Source organism: Trichomycterus rosablanca, chromosome 14 (genome assembly GCF_030014385.1).
Source record: "Trichomycterus rosablanca isolate fTriRos1 chromosome 14, fTriRos1.hap1, whole genome shotgun sequence".
NCBI classification, from domain to species: Eukaryota; Metazoa; Chordata; class Actinopteri; order Siluriformes; family Trichomycteridae; genus Trichomycterus; species Trichomycterus rosablanca.
Window position 1 is genome coordinate 6,337,666 of NC_086001.1, and position 19,246 is coordinate 6,356,911.

Sequence of the window (19,246 nt, forward strand, 5' to 3'; positions counted from 1 at the left end):
TTGGCATCTAAAGATCGCTACTTTAGTTTTGTACTGGAGGATATTGTAGTGTTGAGCTATAGAAAAAAAGTTGGGAAAAACTATAATATTTATCACAAGATGTATAGACAATTTCTTTGCACCAGAGCTTTGACCATGTTGCTACTGTTATCTGGTGTCATGCACACTTGCTAGTGTTGTTACTAGCAAGATCCATTCTAAAATCCATTATAACAGTGCATTTCAAAAACCTTGTGTTTGAACTTAACCCATGTGGTTGTCCATGTGGTGAATGTGCTATCAATGCAAATATTCACTTCACTTTTACAAATCTAATGTCTGTCTATTACCTCCTGTAATACCTCCTACATCGATGTCAGAGCAATTGTGTATAAACACTGGGTGGAAAACTGACTTTTAATCATTATAGCTTTATTACTTTGTACAATTTGCTGACAGACAAGAGAAAAAATAAAATAAATGGCTGGAGTTCATCATGCTGCAACCAAAAAAGCTCCTGCAGAGCTCCAATCTTTTGGTCAGGTAGGTAAACATTCACTATATGGTCAAAACTATGTGGACTTCCAACCAAGCTTTTTGGACATTTCAGTTAACAAATTATAGGCATTATTATACAGTTGAAATGCCCCCTTTCTTCTTCCTGGGGTGCCTTCTGGGGTCATGCTGGAGCATCACCAGGAGCAGCAACAACTCGTGATAGGCTGTCACCACAACCAGAAGTGGCTCACAATGGGCTGTCACAAATTTAGCACAGAAAGTTGCAGAAAAGACGAGTGAAAAGCGCGGCACACTGAATGTTGTAAAACACAACTCAACTCAAATCTAATTAGACTAAGTTAGTGATTATACACATATTGAATTTAAGTTAGATTCTATGTGATTTTTAGCTTTTGTCTGTGTTCTCAAGTGGCGCAGCAGTCTATTACGTGAGCCAACCACTGCTGAGATCTGGGATTGAATCTATCAGCCGGGTTTGAGGTGCCAGGATAAAGCAGTTGATGAAAGTTAAATGAAAAAAATCACAGTATATGATTAATCTGTTTGATTAATTATCTAATTTGCCTTACTGCTTCATCCTGGATGGTGTCACTATCTGAACATACTAAAGCAACCAATTCGCCTTCTTGTTTTTGTGAGGATCAGGGTTGCTGTGAGTTTGGCGTGATGAAAAATCTTGTTAAAAGGCAGGTGCATCACAAACTCACCCCCGCACCCTCTCACGGGTGGCACGGTGGCTAAGTGGGTAGCACTGTCGCCTCAGAGCAAGAAGGTCCTGGGTTTGATCCCCAGGTGGGGTGCTCTGGGTCCTTTCTGTGCTGAGTTTGCATGTTCTCCCCGTGTCTGCGTGGGTTTACTCCGGGTGCTCCGGTTTCCTCCCACAGTCCAAAGACATGCAAGTGAGGTGAATTGGAGACACTAAATTGTCCATGACTGTGTGTTTGAAATAATTTTGAGTAATGAGTAACTACTATTCCTGTCATGAATGTAACCAAAGTGTAAAACATGATGTTAAAATCCTAATAAACAAACAAACACCCTCTCACACGCAGAGAGGCAATGAAGGAAACCAGAGTATCAGATTGGAACCCACCCATACGCGCGGAGAACATACCAAACGCCTCAAAGCCAGTGGCCAGAAGGCAAGGTTAGAAGCCTGGTCCTTAGAGCATCGGCTCTATACGGCACCCACATTACCTGCTACGCCATCGTGCGCCCTGGAGGTAAAGAACACCCTTAATACAGTGTGTCTACAGTATATATGTATACATACATGGTGCTGTTTAACATGCACCCAACCCATAGAGAAACCGGTTACAAAAGAAACACGGAAGGGAAAATGTGTTTAAAATCACATACCTAAGCTCAATGTAGTGTAGTCTACTGTATAAAATAACATGGGGATGCGCACTACTTAGGCATGCTATCTAGTGAGTTGATATATGATTTGGAACACATATATTTCTTCGCGATTGCACCAGTTTACTTTCACTAATGATACACAGCCACGTAATGTTTATGATCGACTCAAAGAACCCAGAATATTTCTAATAATCAGAAGGATTAGTTTGGATATATAATCTAGTTAGCCTAGCTTGTTAACTTGTGCCTGTGGAGTGTAAACATGGTGGTGGCAACTGTTTTCCTGCTGCAGCTACTGTTTCTGCCCCAGCTACACTGCTGGCATGATGGTAAAGTTTATTTTTAATTATTTTTTATACTTTTGGATGGCTAGCTATTCCCAATCCGATTATGCAAACTCTAACTGTAAAGACTTTTGAACAACTGGGGTTGATATTAAAAACATATTAATTTCTGCACTATTTCCTGCACTATTTCCGTTAGCCGAATACGCGATTAGTTTATAAGATATATTTAATTTATGGTGTTTTTAAAAGTCAGTATTTAAATATTATATTTACTTTTTACGTTTTTAAAAGGTGTAGTTGAATATTGTATTCAAAACGTCCTTTAACGAATGTTTCATTGAAATATCGCGATATTTCATTTTGTATTACAGGAATAAGTGTTACTGTAAAAGATCTCGCGATATTTGAAGAAACACGAACGATTCGTGTATTTTTAAATGTTTACATTCGAGGTCAAACGTCTGCATTTGAATGAAACACAAAGGTGTGTTTTACATAGTGATATGCATCTCATTTAACTTTGCATGGTTTCCTAAATCCTAACTGATTATTATGATTGCCTGTAGCTGTTGATTTCTCTGTGCCCATATAAATAGGGCTGTTTTGGCATATGTATAAAAAATACATACATAATCATTGCCCAGGTTGAAAGAGCGTGGAGCAGCCTCGTCCTCCCCAATCAGGAGCAGGGACCAGCATTAGTGAGAGGATGATTGACAAATCCAGAAAATGGATGCGCTAAAGTGGGAGAAAAGGGGGAAAAAAATATATAACAAGTAAAGTATATTATTTTTATTGGGCTTGTGATTTTTTTCTAGCAGGAAATCACATTATGTTACAACTGAGGTTGCAAATTTTTGACAATTTCTTTTAACCAATAATTTACCATCATTAGGTGGCAGTTAACCTATAACTGAAAGTGTATAGTGTCCAATTACAAAATAAAACACATTATAGCTTCGTGTCAACATGTCTTCGTATTTTATTTTATAAAAAAACAACGTGGCAGTAATGTAAAACTATAAGATGAACATAGACATTGTAAGCAGAACTCTTTCAGCATTCAGAATTTAGATATTATAAGAAGTATCTATTTTAATGCTTAGTGCATTTATTATGAGATTATAAGCAGAGTTTTACCTTTTTACTATTCAAAATCACTTACAATACACACCAGATCCACATGTTCAGAGATTAACTAAAACTAAAACAAACAGTTTCTGTTTGTGATGGGTAATAGTCCTGTTAATGATTAAATAATATAAGTGTATTCTGTCTGAATTACAATGGCAGTGCTTTAAAAAAATGAAGGGTGAGTCTCATATCAAAGCTGAGCATGTGTGTGTAGAAAAACCTCATATACAGGTCCTTCTCAAAAAATTAGCATTTTGTGATAAAGTTCATTATTTTCCATAATGTAATGATAAAAATTAAACTTTCATATATTTTAGATTCATTGCACACCAACTGAAATATTTCAGGTCTTTTATTGTTTTAATACTGATGATTTTGGCATACAGCTCATGAAAACCCAAAATTCCTATCTCAAAAAATTAGCATATCATGAAAAGGTTCTCTAAACGAGCTATTAACCTAATCATCTGAATCAACAAATTAACTCTAAACACCTGCAAAAGATTCCTGAGGCTTTTAAAAACTCCCAGCCTGGTTCATTACTCAAAACTGCAATCATGGGTAAGACTGCCGACCTGACTGCTGTCCAGAAGGCCATCATTGACACCCTCAAGCAAGAGGGTAAGACACAGAAAGAAATTTCTGAACGAATAGGCTGTTCCCAGAGTGCTGTATCAAGGCACCTCAGTGGGAAGTCTGTGGGAAGGAAAAAGTGTGGCAGAAAACGCTGCACAACGAGAAGAGGTGACCGGACCCTGAGGAAGATTGTGGAGAAGGGCCGATTCCAGACCTTGGGGGACCTGCGGAAGCAGTGGACTGAGTCTGGAGTAGAAACATCCAGAGCCACCGTGCACAGGCGTGTGCAGGAAATGGGCTACAGGTGCCGCATTCCCCAGGTCAAGCCACTTTTGAACCAGAAACAGCGGCAGAAGCGCCTGACCTGGGCTACAGAGAAGCAGCACTGGACTGTTGCTCAGTGGTCCAAAGTACTGTTTTCGGAAATCAAGGTGCCAGAGTCTGGAGGAAGACTGGGGAGAAGGAAATGCCAAAATGCCTGAAGTCCAGTGTCAAGTACCCACAGTCAGTGATGGTCTGGGGTGCCATGTCAGCTGCTGGTGTTGGTCCACTGTGTTTTATCAAGGGCAGGGTCAATGCAGCTAGCTATCAGGAGATTTTGGAGCACTTCATGCTTCCATCTGCTGAAAAGCTTTATGGAGATGAAGATTTCATTTTTCAGCACGACCTGGCACCTGCTCACAGTGCCAAAACCACTGGTGAATGGTTTACTGACCATGGTATTACTGTGCTCAATTGGCCTGCCAACTCTCCTGACCTGAACCACATAGAGAATCTGTGGGATATTGTGAAGAGAAAGTTGAGAGACACAAGACCCAACACTCTGGATGAGCTTAAGGCCGCTATCGAAGCATCCTGGGCCTCCATAACACCTCAGCAGTGCCACAGGCTGATTGCCTCCATGCCACGCCGCATTGAAGCAGTCATTTCTGCGAAAGGATTCCCGACCAAGTATTGAGTGCATAACTGAACATAATTATTTGAAGGTTGACTTTTTTTGTATTAAAAACACTTTTCTTTTATTGGTCGGATGAAATATGCTAATTTTTTGAGATAGGAATTTTGGGTTTTCATGAGCTGTATGCCAAAATCATCAGTATTAAAACAATAAAAGACCTGAAATATTTCAGTTGGTGTGCAATGAATCTAAAATATATGAAAGTTTAATTTTTATCATTACATTATGGAAAATAATGAACTTTATCACAATATGCTAATTTTTTGAGAAGGACCTGTATATTAGGGGGCGGTCCCAATGTTTTTGCTAATCATAGTTAAGTATCTGAAACGCACTAAGAAGCACCAACAGCTTTATTCAGACTAATAGATGAAATTTCAAGGTGAGTTTTCTTGCCCTGTGTTGTTTATTTACTTATCTAAGGTTGTGATGGTCCATAATAAAGACCAAGTTTAAATTAAGTGGCTTAGATTTTTTTATTTAGGGTAACTTGTGCCGTTGTTTTTGGATTCATAGGAGCAGTGTTACTGCGAGAGGTTCAAGCCATTACTCTTTACCGGGATCGATACACCACTGCACGACGTACCAGTCCTGTTCCCCAGCTGCAATGTGTTGGAGGATCAGCTGGCTGTTCCGCCTTTGTTCCTGAAGTAGTTCAGTGTCAGAACAAAGGCTGGGATGGCGTTGATGTACAGGTACCAAATGCAGTCATATAGATAACCACAGCTGAAAACCTACAGTCCTACACCCTGCAAAAATCATGGACTTTGATAACTTTTGTTTAGACATGTTACAAAATCAGAGCAAGAAAAACATTAAACCGAGCAATGAAGGGCAAAACCTCAAAGTCTTTTTCTCCTCTCTTCCTCTGCAGTGGGAGTGCAAGGCCGATATGGATAACTGGTATCGTTTTGGAAGGGTGGAGGTCTCCTGTGAGGGCTACAACAGCCCTGATGACCCGCACATCCTAAAGGGATCGTGTGGTCTGGAGTACACATTGGAGCTAACTTCAGAAGGTCGTCAGAACAAGGGCTCATCAAAGTTTTCTGATTTTTCCTCTGGGTTCTTCGGTGGAGGAGGTGGTGGAGGCCATTATCAGAGTGGCCCTTCAGGAGACGGGTCAGGCAGTTTGGTGGTTGTTGCTATCTTTTTGGCAATCGCCTTTGCTGTATACAAGATGTTTCTTAGCAATCCCACCAATGATCATCATGGAAATGGGTCACAAGGTCCTGATGGTACTGGATTCAATGCGCCACCTCCTCCTGGGTTCAAACCTGACTACACAAATGATTACACAAATTATGGTAATTGTTTTCTCACTTATCTTATTTCTTTCATTTTTTAATCTCTTTTCTTTGATGATGAAAAAGGTTTTGTCATACTTGTTCCTTGTTTTAGGTTCAGCTAATCCCCCTGGTTATGGCTTTGCGGACTCATACACCAGACCTGACACATCTGGATTTGGAGGAGGAGTTAGGGGACAGGGGCTAGGAGGAGGACTTGGAGGACTTGGAGGACTAGGAGGACTAGGACAAGGACTGGGTAGAGGAAGAGGAGGAGGATTCTGGTCTGGAATGGGAACAGGAGGACTGCTGGGATATCTGTTCGGCTCTCAGAGGTCAGTACAGCACAGCGACTGATCATTTGGATTATTAGGCAGGGGGAGCAAATCACCCACATCACATCGTTACATACACTAACCTGTTAAAGACTGATAGCACACACCAATCACAGCCATTCCTAATGACAATTCACCAATCACAAGCCAGCCAGTGAAATACAGGCCACTGGTCCAAGGTAAGCTGTTCTCAGTGCCTGTACTGCCTGAGCTGGTCTTAGTAATGATCCTGCACAAACTGTTTCCAATGTTGTTCATGTGTGAGCCATTTATGGTGGTCTAGCAGTCATGGAGGTGCTCCTGCAACAGTCCAATTCAATAACAGTTCAGTGCATGCAGTCCAGCATGAGCTGATTATGAGCCAGTCATTGTCTGGCAGTAATAATCATCCCATGAAAATCTTCTAACCCTTAAAGCTTCTTTGAGCGTCCAAAAGGTGGAAATCAGATGATGTTAAATCCGGACTATAAACTTTCTCAGTCTCTCAGACACGACCGATTACTGCTCCCCCCACCCTCACCGCTTCCAACCAAAATATAAAAGTGCAGAAACTTTTTGAAGATTCCTCGTAGCTTAGCGGTTAAAGTACTGGACTAGTGATCAGAAGGCTGCAGTTTTAGGCCCCATGAATACCAATTTACCACTGTTAGGCTCCCACCATTAATCTGATGGTTGTGAGAAAGGGCTGTGTCCTAATCGGCTTGCATGCACAAAACATAGTAAACAACAAAACAACCAAATAATAATTAGGTGGTGGATTTTCTATTTTAACAATATATTGTGAAACCACATACTGTGAAAATTTGATACTGTAACACCACTGTTTAGATTAGAGCTTGTTATTGTAACATGTATATTTCATCCATCCTGTCTTTATCCTGGTTTTGTGGTCATGCTAGGCGTGGTCCTACAGTGGGTCCAACAGGGCCGACGAACTACAAAACCTCTCCCCAACCCAGCACCAGCTCTGGAACTCGTACTGCCTCAGGTAATAACTATTCCTCACACACTTGTTTATTCAGTGGTGTAAAAAGTAATTCTTTTCTGTCTGATTGCCTCCATTATTGTATATTTTCACTCTAAATGATTACAAATCATCGTAATGATTGGATTTCATCGAAAACTGATCATTAGACAAATAGAACTTGAGTACAAACAAAACACATTTAACACGTCATTCTTGTCAAAAAATAACTCGGCACTGTTTTAAAATCATTCAGTCTGATAAATATCACAGTCAAAAGAGGGGCAATTATTATTTTACATAAATATTTTTTACACCAAGTCTGAAGTATTTTTTTCCATTTCAGTTGTACAAGAGATGTGTGTTTTATTTGTGTTTCATGTGTGTGATTGCTCTGTGTTTTGTGCTGCAGGTTTTGGTGGAACAAAGAAAAGATAAAAAGTTTGACCCTTCAACACTGGTTTCCTGAAATAGTGAAATAAATTCAGTGTGGCTAACAATAAATATGTGTTGCTTGCTAGCAGTTAGTGAGACTTTTTGTGTGATGATTAGTAATGCTAGCCTTTACACAGTTAGCAACGGTTAATATGAGGTAAACTAGTAAGATTTATAGTAAAAGTACTTTGACGATCCAAAACATTAAGACCAGTCGCCCACTGTCTAAACAGCTCTGACCTGCCGAGACATTGATTTCACCAGATATCTGAAGGAGATCTGTGGTATCTGGTACCAGGACATTACCAGAAACATTACTACCATGGGCACTCTGACTGGATAGTTACTATACAGCCCCATGTGAAGGTTTGATGTGCTGAGCCACATTCACCTCGTCACCAGGATTAAAATGACCTGCAATTTGAGCCACACTTGGTCCATACCAGACATGATAGCCGTTATGTTCTCTGGTATCAATAAGCCTTAGCAACACAGCAATCTGTCAGGGTTTTCTCTCCTCTGACCACTGTCTGTGGGTAATCACTAAGGCTGCCTGTCTGGCTATAATGATTTGGCCCTAGTTAAAGTCACTCAGTATTTTTGCTGATTGTACTTTTACATTTACATTTTCATCATTTAGCAGATGATTTAATCCAAAGGCAACTTACAGTACTGTGACAGTAGATTGTTTAAGCAATTGAGGGTTAAGCAGTTAAGTGGTAACCTAGCAGTGGTGGGGTTTGAACCAGTGGCCTTTTGATTTACTAGTCCAGTACCTTAACCACTAGTCTACAACTGCCCTGATTGTAGTTGCTGCATTGTTACACATAACCTATTGACATTTAATATCCTTGTCTGTTGAAGCACAGTTGTTATGAAATTAGGCATTGCTGAGGGTGGTCCTATTGTTTTGGCTGATCGGTGTATATATTTTTATTTTATTATGTATTTTGTGTTCAGGCAGTTGTTTGTTAATTTCTTTTTAATTTATGCTTTCTGATAGTTCTGATTTGCTGAATTTGCACTGTGACAGGTGTATTTTTTCAACATTATACCCTTTATTTACTGAATGTAATGACTGCCTGTGTATTTCTATTTTCTTTCTGGTTTCATGACATTTATGACTGTTTGGCTACTTAAGTAAAGTTGGTATGCATATACTCATACACATTTTGACAGAATTAAAGAGTGTTGATTTGTTTATCACAAATTACAAATTGTACCCATTTTAGAGAGGGCAGTTGTATAATTTTGAGAATCAATTTTATTTTTAATAATAATAATTGTTACAAGTAAAAAATAAAGCATATGTTGTGCTGTTATCTGAATATAATGAGTAATTGGTGTGATGTGATGCGGGTCTGACATGAAGCAGAGCCGATAACCAAAGCCTGTTGATTATTCTATAACAGCAAACTTGAAAATTACAGTATATGCAATGTTTAAAAAAAAAAAAAAAAAAAAAAAACTTTCTAAAAACATTTTATTAGTAGCTTGAATGTTTTTCTGAACGTGATTAATTGGACGACAAACTGAGAAGCATTAATATGTACAGTATATGTAGTTGGTTTTAAAGGAAACTAATGTGAGCTGCACTATCTGACAATGAAAATTGTGGCAGTTTATATTTATTTATTTTTTCAGAAGAAGGTATGAATATGTGAAAGAAATAGAAGAAAACACATTTTAGAAGATGGATAAGCTACCAGAATGTCATTAGGAACTAAATAAAACTGTATTTGTAACTTAACAGATATTTAGGTATCTTGGTTTCCTCCTACCTAAATATTTAGAAAGTGAATTGTTATAAGTTGCTCCTAGGTGTTAGTGACTGTTATCCTGTTTAGGGTGTCTTGTGCTTAAAGTTTCCCCGGACCCACCCGGACCTTGACCAGAATACTGCGGTTAGAAAACTAGTAAAATCGTTTCATTTTATTTTTAGTCGGCAGTTTCAAAGTATGGACGTTGTTTGCAGTATCAGCTCTGACCACTAGAGGGAGACAACAGGCCAATGATTAAAAATCTCCGGTCTTTAACAATAATCAATTATTTTAGCTGGTATTAAGCGTGAAGTTTGTACTTTTACTCATTTTCAAATTCAGTGACATTGTGACTAATTTTCGCCCGCTGAATCGTGCCCGCTGCGACCCTAACCAGGATAAAACTGTGGTAAAACAGACAAGGGTGAAGGAAGGAAAGGGCGCCATATCGGCAGTCAGCCAGCAGGGAGCGACAATGAGCACAAAGTATCTCTTACCTATAACAGAGGAAGAAATCCCAAACAGTCTATACATAACAGTTAGCTTAGCATCATCTGTCTGGAAAAATATTTCCAATAAATATAAATAAATAATAAATGAATAATTAATAAATAAACTTATAAAGGTTTATTTTATCAATATATACTTGCGAGTAAATACTTTTGAGTAGACTTATTGACTTAGAATAGTTCAGGTTTCTGTAGCTTCAGTCTGTTACACAACAGCTACTGACTCCATTCGGTAAGTTAACATATATTTACTTTACACAAATGGTAATAAAATAGAGTGAACTCTATGTGATTCTTTCAGCTGTAACAACAGCCTGTTTTCTGAGAAGGCTTCTCACAAGAATTTAAAGTATGTGGGAATTTGTGTTCATTCAGTCTAAAGCATTTGTATGACTGGATACTAATGTGTACTCCTCCAGTTCATTTCAAAGCTGTTCAGTGCAGCTGAGGTCAGGACTCTGTTCAGGACTCTGGAGTTTTTTTAAAACGAGTTTTTCTTTATGTCTGTATAGACCTTGCTTTGTGCACAGGGGTACAATCATACTGGAACACCCCCCCCTACAATAACTGAAGATCCACCCTACCCTTTTCCAAGCACTGGACTATATGTGTCAGTAGCTAGATAGATAAGATAGATACTTTATTAATCCAGAAGGAAATTAAGGAACCAGGTAATTGTATGTAAATATATACATATTCACTCATATGTATATATTTACATATAGAATATATAGTGTTTTATGATATTGTTGTAATCACCATACTGTTGTATATTAGTAATTGCATAGCATAGCTACATTTTCTATAATTTCCTTATTTTTTATTTTATTTACTCTATTTACTGTACTTACACTGTATTGGAGCTGCTGTAACACTCGAATTTCCCCCATGGGGACCAATAAAGGAATCTTATCTGAACAGGACTGGGCCTTCCCTAAACTGTTGTTGCAAAGTTGGAATCATGTGACTTTCTTTATATAATTAATTTAGTACACCTGTTAGCAGTTGTTGTGTTTGAAATACAATAATTCGGTAATTAGAACAGGTGTCTAAATACATTTTGTCCATACAGTGTGTGTGTTTTGCCTAATTTTGGCATGTTTGGGATGTCTCGTCCTCTTTATCATTTTTGTCATTCCAGAGGTGATCAGATATAAGGATGGATGAGCCGAACGCTCAGTCGAGTACAGAAGTGGTTCATTCTTCCTCAGATGTAAACAAAGCAGATGAAACGACACAGAGTAAACCGTTAACACCATTCATGCTGGCCAAAATCGAAAGGAACAGACAGCGAGCACTGATGCTAAGACAGGCCCGACTCGCCAACAGACCAACACCTGGAGAAGGTGTGTGTGTGTGTGTTTTGCAGTGCTTTTATTTATCAGTGTTCTGTAGTGGCTAAACATAAGGCTGTGAAATCATTCAAGAGGCATAAAAAAAGCATTAACTCTCTGAAACTAATTTTAGGTGGCACTGCAGCCAAAGTATCAAAAACCATTGATTCTGGAGCCGGGTTCTTTATTGAGGAGGAAGAGGAGAAAGATGATCAGCGGGCGGCAAAAGTGGTGCATGAACCAGGTAATTGTGCTGTATATAATCGGTACAATACATGCTATTCATATTATATTTTATACTGTATTTTATACTATACATTTTTAAAACATTGATCTGAGCCCAGTGTGGTGGGATGTCAGAGCTTCTTCAAAAGGGAAATGTCTTGGTCTTTTAAAAATATAGAAGTGAAGATCTACTTCACAATCTGCGCTTCCTAATAAGCTTCAATGAGATTTAGATCTGGTGATTTGGGGCTCATCTTCATTCTGATCTATGAAAGCTCTCCTGGTATCATCCTGGAACATAGGCACATTATTAATGAGGCTTTGTGCGATGGATCAAGCACTGTACTTAAAAGTTATTTTTAGAACATACTAAGTTTAATGCATTTTGATATAAAATGCAGTTTCTGTGACTACACAACTAGAACAGACGTCAAACTTTTATTGTGGACTTTCTACTGAGTTAAATATATACATTCAGCAACTCCATCTGTTGGTATAGAAAGTTCTATATGTCATTTAGTTTTGTGGCATTAATAACAGGCTGCTTCCACCCAGCACATGGAACAGCGGTCTCTTGCCAAGGTAGGGAAGAAATTCCTGTGTCTCCTTAAGCTAAGGCAAAATTCATGTTAATACAAGTATGAGTAAAAATACCCAAAAATAACAGGTCTTCTATCAATGAGAAGTTGAGAAAACACAGGCGAAACACAGTCAGACAAGCTTTACAAGACCATGGGTGTAGAATCTGCCGTGCAGGATATAAAGAAGTCCATGTGTCTGTGATTGTTCTCCGTCTGTGTAAGCAGCAACCAACTTCAGTTGAGCTTTAAGATGTGCCGGGTTTAAAGCAGGGGCTTTCTTTTGTACTGGAGACTGTAATGTCGACGACAATGTAAAGCTTACTTGACTGTGAACTGTGAAGTGACTTGTGTGTTCCAGCATCTATGAGTTATGTCAGATCTGTACAGTTTTTAATGTTGACATCAGACCACTGTTTCATGTTCTTTGAAATAGGTGCAATCAGAATAAATGGGCACTACTTATAAGGGTACAGAGAAGTCACCAGCTATAGTCTGTAATTTGTAATGAGAAATTGTTTGTGTGTGTGTGTAGCACCAGTTATGGAGCCGGATTATCTGTTGTGTGAGGAGTGTTCGAGGCCGTTTATGGACTCGTACCTCAGCAACAGCTTCGACCTCTCAGTGTGTGATAAATGCAGGTAAAACACAACACCAGGCCTAAACAGTGCTATAGAAATAATCACACCCTCTCTAAATGACTCTGTTATTGCAGATTTGATTTTTAATTATTGTGTAACAAATCTGCTGTACCAGAGGCAATCATACAGAGTTTATAAATACACTTAGAGCAAGTGTTTCCTGAATGTAATAGAAGTTAAGGCTCCACTGGAGTTGTTTCTTGTCTCTCTCACAGATCTTAGCACCCCCACTGTGCGCTCTTGTTTCCTGTACACTGATGACGTGTGTTGTCTGTTGGTTGGTTGGTTGGTTGGTTGGTTGGTTGGTTGGTTGGTGTGTGTGTGTGTGTTTTGTTGCACCTGTTGTTTAGCATCGGTGTATTATTGTGGTCGACCATATTAATGTACAGGCAAAACAAACAGATGCATAAAGTTCTCAGCTTTTTCCACGCGTGCGTACACACACTCACACACACTCTTATGCTCACACTCAGATACCGTTTTTCACTCACTACCTCTTTCTCTTACACACACATTTCTAACTCATATAGGCAAACACAGTTTTTTTTCTCACTTTTACAAATTTCACACACACACACTCTTACGTATTTTTATTATTTACATAGAATTTTATTAACATAGAACTCACATGTGTTTTATGCTGGGACAAATAAACTGTAAAAAACATTTAGATTTGATTACATCTATTTTTATGCAAAAGTTTGTGTTCCCCTGGTGAAATTACATGTTTTTAATATTTTCTTTGTAAAAATAAGTACATTTATTATATAAAATTAACAACCTAATGCAAAATTACTGTTTTATTGCAAATTGTAACATGTTTATGAAATGAACATGGTATGTGCACAACATATGGCCCAATTGTTATTTTATATCATCAGTAAGTAAATAGAATTTGTGTTTAATATTTGCAGAGCAATTATATATTTAACTTTGTTTTTTGTAGAGGAAGTATTTATTTATTTTCATTTTTTTTATACAATATGAAATGTAGGGTGTCAACTTTCTGCACATAGCTGTACTGTACTGTAATGTACAATAGTTGGTAAGTTTGTATTACCACACAGGAAACAGCAGCAGCAACACAACATTGTGATAAATATAAACCACTGAATATAAAAACCACGAGGGGACAAAATAATTTCATTATTATAGTCGTTTCATTTTTGGATGATTAAAGGGTTTGTTGCTTGCGTTTCTTTGTAAAGTGGGTATATCCTTAATTGCTTTTCTTTTACTTTTAATGCATGCTGCGATACAGGAGGGTGCAGAAGTCTGCTAGCAGTAGAATCAAACGCTGCCTCTCAAACCCACGTACTTCAGAAACCACAGGTATTCAAACCAGTAGAAAACATGATCAAAATGGGCTGTTAAATACATTTTTATTTCTTTGATTTTTTATTTATATTTTTTAACAAAAGTTACCTTTTAATACAAGTATGATGAATAGCTAAACAGTTCAGTCCAAAATGTCCATTTCTATTATTTGGGTAATAACAAGGAAGCTTAAAGCATCTGAAGGTGTTATAATTCTGTCTGGATTGGAAAAAGATGTGTGTCTGTACAGACTGCATGCATTGTCAATATTTGACAAAGACACTGTATGTAGTGTGTATAATTAGTACCATCAATATATAATTACTGAACTATGCAGTATGTTAGTAAGTCTGAAATGTAGGATGCAAATGTAAACACTTGTTGGTTACAGCATCATACTATCATACTGCAAAGCATAGTAATGATATGCGGATGGTACTAAATATACAGACTATCAATAGTGTAGCATGTAGATGTAGCAGTATGTGGGTTTGAGAAACAGCAAAGTTGTTAAATAGAACTAAAGTTTATGTGCTACTCAAAGTAATTTTGTCACTTCTTCTCCCATGGCTGTTTATTGCCAGCTCTTTTAAAAATGCACAATTATTGTTGGCCTTATCATGGCATATTGCATCACTGGCAGTGGATAGGTAGCTCAATACTGTGTACATGTATTTAAAACTAACTGTGTATGTGTAGGGACAATGAGGTGAAACATCGACTGATCTCGCGTACTGAAGCCAAGCAGCAATACCTGTTGAAGGATTGCGATCTGGATAAACGAGAGCCTCCGCTACGTTTCGTCCTGAAGAAAAATCCTCACAACCCACGCTGGGGCGACATGAAACTCTACCTAAAATCACAGGTACCATCCATAACATCCAATTCTGCATTGGTTCAATAATTGCGGTTAGTTTGTGAGTAGTTATGCTGGAAATTGTACCTACTTTCTGTTCCTTACAGACTGCATCAATGTAACCTGCTACAATGCATTGTGTGCTGGGTATTCAACACTCGGCTCTGGTATACGATTTATGAAATGATGGGCAGTGAATAGGGTGGTGTTTTGGACATGGTTGTGATTGTGTGTTATTGATGTATGAACGTCATGTTGGGTGCAGGTGGTGAAACGCTCTCTGGAGGTTTGGGGCACCGAGGAGGCCCTGGAGGAGGCGAAGGAGTCTAGAGAGGAGAACAAAGAGGTGCAAAAACAAAAACGCTTTAACAAGAAGGTTAAAGGTATGCACAGACTTTACACATATGTAAATGATGTTCTATGGCTCGGAATTTTAGTCATTTATGCAATAATGGAACATTATATTGGAACATATCGGTTTGAATCAAAGTCAAAATATGCTTTGTTTAAAATGTATGTAAAGCTTATCATTATTTGGTCCATTGATAACCATCAACAGGCTTTTGGTGCAAGTCTGGTTGGATCTTTGACTGGTCTGCTCCACATATTCTGATGTTCTGGTGAGGACTTTTATAAGGCCATTCCCAAAGCCTACCTTTAGACTGATTTATTCTTTTCACAATTAGTTTTTATTAGGTTTTGTTCTTCTGGAACCCCAATTACACTCAAGGATGAAGATTTTTAAGGTCATTTTTACCTTTTCCACCTGTGGCCTGTATGTTTGTTCTTTGTCCATATAATCAGCAACGAACGTCAGCAAAACTATAAGGTTAAACATCTTTCCGTGATGTGTTCTCGGGATTTCATTCATTCATGCAACTTCTCTTCATTGAACCACATCATCAGTCTAAAAAGATCTGTTAAAATATGCCATGTCAAAAATATATGTTAACCTTGCATTTGGTCATATCTCTGTTGATAACCATCAACAAGCTTTTGGTGGAAGCCTGACTAATCTACCTGGCAGAATTTGAGCCCCTAAGCTCAGTCGAGCAGCATCTAAATTATGGCAGAATTTGCAAATCTCTTTTATTCGTCTCTCAGAGTTGCGGAAAGCTGTTAGGAGCAGCATGTTCAAGAAGGACACCAGCGTTCACCAGCATGAATATGGACCAGAAGAACTGGTGGATGAAGACGAGGACCAGTACAGGAAAGTGTGTAAGACCTGTGGACACCAGCTCACCTACGAGAAGATGTAGCTCCACTCTTCTCTCTCCTCTTCTCAGCTCTTCTCAGGTTGTAACACCAGGACAGATTTATGATTTTTTTTTTTTGCATTCTTCCAATTTGCTTTCAATTTAGTCATGTCTAGTTCCCTAACTGTAACCACTGAAGACCACTGCTTAAACCGAGGAAAGACATAGACGTATCGCGTGCCCCCTCAGACTTGCATGCAGTTGCTGATTTTATTTTTTTACCTGCCAGCTGCCTTTAATCATCCATTCCTCCTGCAGGTGCTTTGACCAACCATTTGACCTCCTGGAACCCATTTGACCTCCACCCGTCATTGGACACCCAGCCAGGTTGATAGCACAGCAGAGATTTGAGTTGGAAATCTTAGTGATGGTGAGGAGGCTTTCTGAAGAACAAAACAGTTCTATGGAAAAAGCTACAAAGCCACAGCAAACAAAACATCTCATGTAGTATTATTGGTTCCATACTTCACACGTGGAAAACTGAAGGCTCTGGACTCAGGTACTGGACTAGTAATGAAAAGTTTGCTGGTTCAAGCCCCACCACTGCCAGGTTGCCACTCTTGGGCCCTTGAGCCAGGCCCTTAACCCTCAATGGCTTAGACCATATACTCTCACAGTACTGTAAGTGGCTTTGAATAAAAGCGTCTGCTAATTGCTGAAAATGTAAATTTGGAATTGTGTTGAAATATGTGTAAGTATATTTTTTTAGCTTATCTGAAGGACCCTTGTAACCTTGGAAAATTAAATATGGTCTGTTAAAAGAAAATAGGTCAAAGTAGAGCTGATTAGTTCTTACCGTAGGTGTCTGGAAGCTGTGTAACTACCAATAAATGTTTTGCAAAAAAGTATGAATGTTATAAATGTTGTCTGAATATTTTTTTTTTCTTTACTTTTGAATGCAATAAAGGATTTTGTATTTTGAATTTATATATGACATTTAATTGGGTTTGTTTTACATTAAAATAATGTAACAACCTGATGATTTAAAGGTGTGTTTTTTTATTATTCTGACCTTCTATGATGTTCCCTATAAAGTGTGTGTCTGTTAATCTGATCCCTGCATTCATCCTTGTAAATCCTGAGCACCGTGAGGTCACCATGAGGTTTGAATGGTTTTGTAGGTGAGAAAATAGTTCAACAGAGATTCATTGGGACAAATCCAAACCAGCGTGACTATTAAACTCCTAGGCGACTTTTCCCCCTTGAGGGATTTTCTATCCTGTCAGACTTCCTCTCTCCTCTTACCTGCAAAATTTGATTTCAGTTAGAAAAAATAACCATGTTGAACATCGTATCCAGACCCATAAGCTGGAATCATGTGGACTTGATGCCCTTTTGCTGTACCAGCCTTCACTAATTTACAGTGTTTTCCACCAGATGTTGGAGCATGAGTGCTGGGACTTTCAGCCACAAAAGCATTAATGATGTTGATGTCAGTCACCTTTATTTGGTAATAAGGTCTAGCTCCCAGTCAGCATTCCAGTTATAATGTTGGATAAGGTTCAAATTAAGCTGCATAGGCCAGTCACAAAAATCAAGCCATTTCTTGAACAGGCATTTCCCAAAATGTTACCCTAAAGCTAGAATCATCTAAAAGAGTTTGCCCTAACTAATAAAAACAAACCTTAATAATTCCCTCTAGAAGTCTGCAAATACTGTCCAATTGTGGTGTATACAAACTTGGCATTGTGCACTGTGATCTTATGCTTGTGACAATTCAGCCAGCAGTTTAAAACTCTGCAGTAAGTTTTGTACTTAAGAACAGATTATTCTTACATGCTTCTCACATGCTCAAAGTAGTACATTATTTCAACTTTTTAAAGGCATGGTATTTTGCTTTACTTTATGTTAGTGTTATTTAGGATTTATGTGTCATTTTGTATGATTTGGTAGGTTTTTTTTGGGTCTGGGAATGTGTTAAACTGACTATTCTATGACAATGAAATGCTAAATGTACAGTACAACTCATGTATGTCTCTGCCACTGAGCATTTATTACCATATTTAAATTGATCAGTTATTAATTTTTTCTATTTTTGATTATGCATGTTGATTTATTTTTTTCACTCCTGCTCTGGAACGTGGTGCCCTTCAATTCTTTTGCCCTTTATGTTGGTCCAGATGTCTTAAAGACTAAAAAAAGCAAAGCCAGATTCATCAGTAATGCCAGCAATTTCAGGCATGCCCAGCATGAACCTACTGACGTTCGCGCCTCTCCAAAAAAAACCAAAAAAAACAATGCTATGTGCATAGAGCAGAGGAAGCCGTGCTGCTTATTTGTCACTTTATTTTACTTATAAATTATGACACTCATAAACGAAATTGCCAAATGTATGTAAACATCCCAGGATGAGTTTTTGGACATCCTATTTCAAAACCATTGGCATTAATTCAGAGTTGTGATTGTAACAGCTTTTACTTACCTGGGAAGTCTGTGTCAAATGAGCATTAATAAAGTCAGACACTGATGGTCGATGAGAAGGCCTGTCTTACAGTCAGTGTTCCACTTCTTCTCAAAGTTATTTAGTTGGGTTAAAGACAGGGCTCTGTGCAGGCCGCTAGAGTTTCTCCACACTAAAAAAGAGGGACTTTCCCAACTGTTGCCACAATGTAATCATATAATGTATTTTATATAAGGATTTCATTTCCTAGTTGTCAATAGGTGTGGCTGAAACACATGAACTTAGAGTAGGTGTCCACATATTGGCCATTTAGTTTATGCACAGTTAGGGTGCACATATCAATAAGTTTTTTAACTGCACCTATTAAAAGTACATGGAACAGTTGGCTCTTGCCAAGGTTGAGAAGAAAACCCAAACAATCACCTACTGAACAAAATGGTCTTATAAAATCCATGTCAACAGCTCCATCATAATTTAGAAGCTGCAACATGGGCACTGTCTACAGCCAAGCAAGCTTTACATCACCATGTGCTTAGA

At 38.3% G+C, this 19,246-nt stretch overlaps 2 protein-coding genes across 2 annotated transcripts; both read left to right on the top strand.

The window, feature by feature from the left end:
- Nucleotides 1-1,998: 1,998 nt before the first annotated feature.
- Nucleotides 1,999-9,005, top strand: saraf (store-operated calcium entry-associated regulatory factor). The gene is made up of 6 exons (XM_063008181.1): nt 1,999-2,189; nt 5,332-5,510; nt 5,690-6,119; nt 6,214-6,433; nt 7,333-7,421; nt 7,810-9,005. Exons 1-6 carry the CDS (start codon nt 2,123-2,125, stop codon nt 7,833-7,835), a joined length of 1,011 nt encoding a protein of 336 aa, XP_062864251.1. The 5' UTR covers nt 1,999-2,122; the 3' UTR covers nt 7,836-9,005.
- Nucleotides 9,006-10,243: 1,238 nt separating this feature from the next.
- xpa (xeroderma pigmentosum, complementation group A) lies at nt 10,244-17,245 on the top strand. Its single transcript, XM_063008182.1, has 8 exons — nt 10,244-10,333; nt 11,243-11,447; nt 11,569-11,679; nt 12,774-12,879; nt 14,896-15,061; nt 15,318-15,435; nt 16,157-16,348; nt 16,567-17,245. Exons 2-7 carry the CDS (start codon nt 11,261-11,263, stop codon nt 16,309-16,311), a joined length of 843 nt encoding a protein of 280 aa, XP_062864252.1. The 5' UTR covers nt 10,244-10,333; nt 11,243-11,260; the 3' UTR covers nt 16,312-16,348; nt 16,567-17,245.
- Nucleotides 17,246-19,246: the final 2,001 nt, after the last annotated feature.

Excerpts from the sequence above, each read along its gene's own strand:
- xpa (XM_063008182.1), top strand. The coding sequence starts at position 11,261 with ATGGATGAGCCGAACGCTCAGTCGAGTACAGAAGTGGTTCATTCTTCC. Across the intron at positions 11,448-11,568 it reads CAGACCAACACCTGGAGAAG|GTGGCACTGCAGCCAAAGTA; the intron begins GTGTGTGTGTGT and ends AACTAATTTTAG. Across the intron at positions 11,680-12,773 it reads AAAAGTGGTGCATGAACCAG|CACCAGTTATGGAGCCGGAT; the intron begins GTAATTGTGCTG and ends GTGTGTGTGTAG.
- saraf (XM_063008181.1), top strand. The coding sequence starts at position 2,123 with ATGGTGGTGGCAACTGTTTTCCTGCTGCAGCTACTGTTTCTGCCCCAG. Across the intron at positions 2,190-5,331 it reads GCTACACTGCTGGCATGATG|GAGCAGTGTTACTGCGAGAG; the intron begins GTAAAGTTTATT and ends TTGGATTCATAG. Across the intron at positions 7,422-7,809 it reads TGGAACTCGTACTGCCTCAG|GTTTTGGTGGAACAAAGAAA; the intron begins GTAATAACTATT and ends TTTGTGCTGCAG.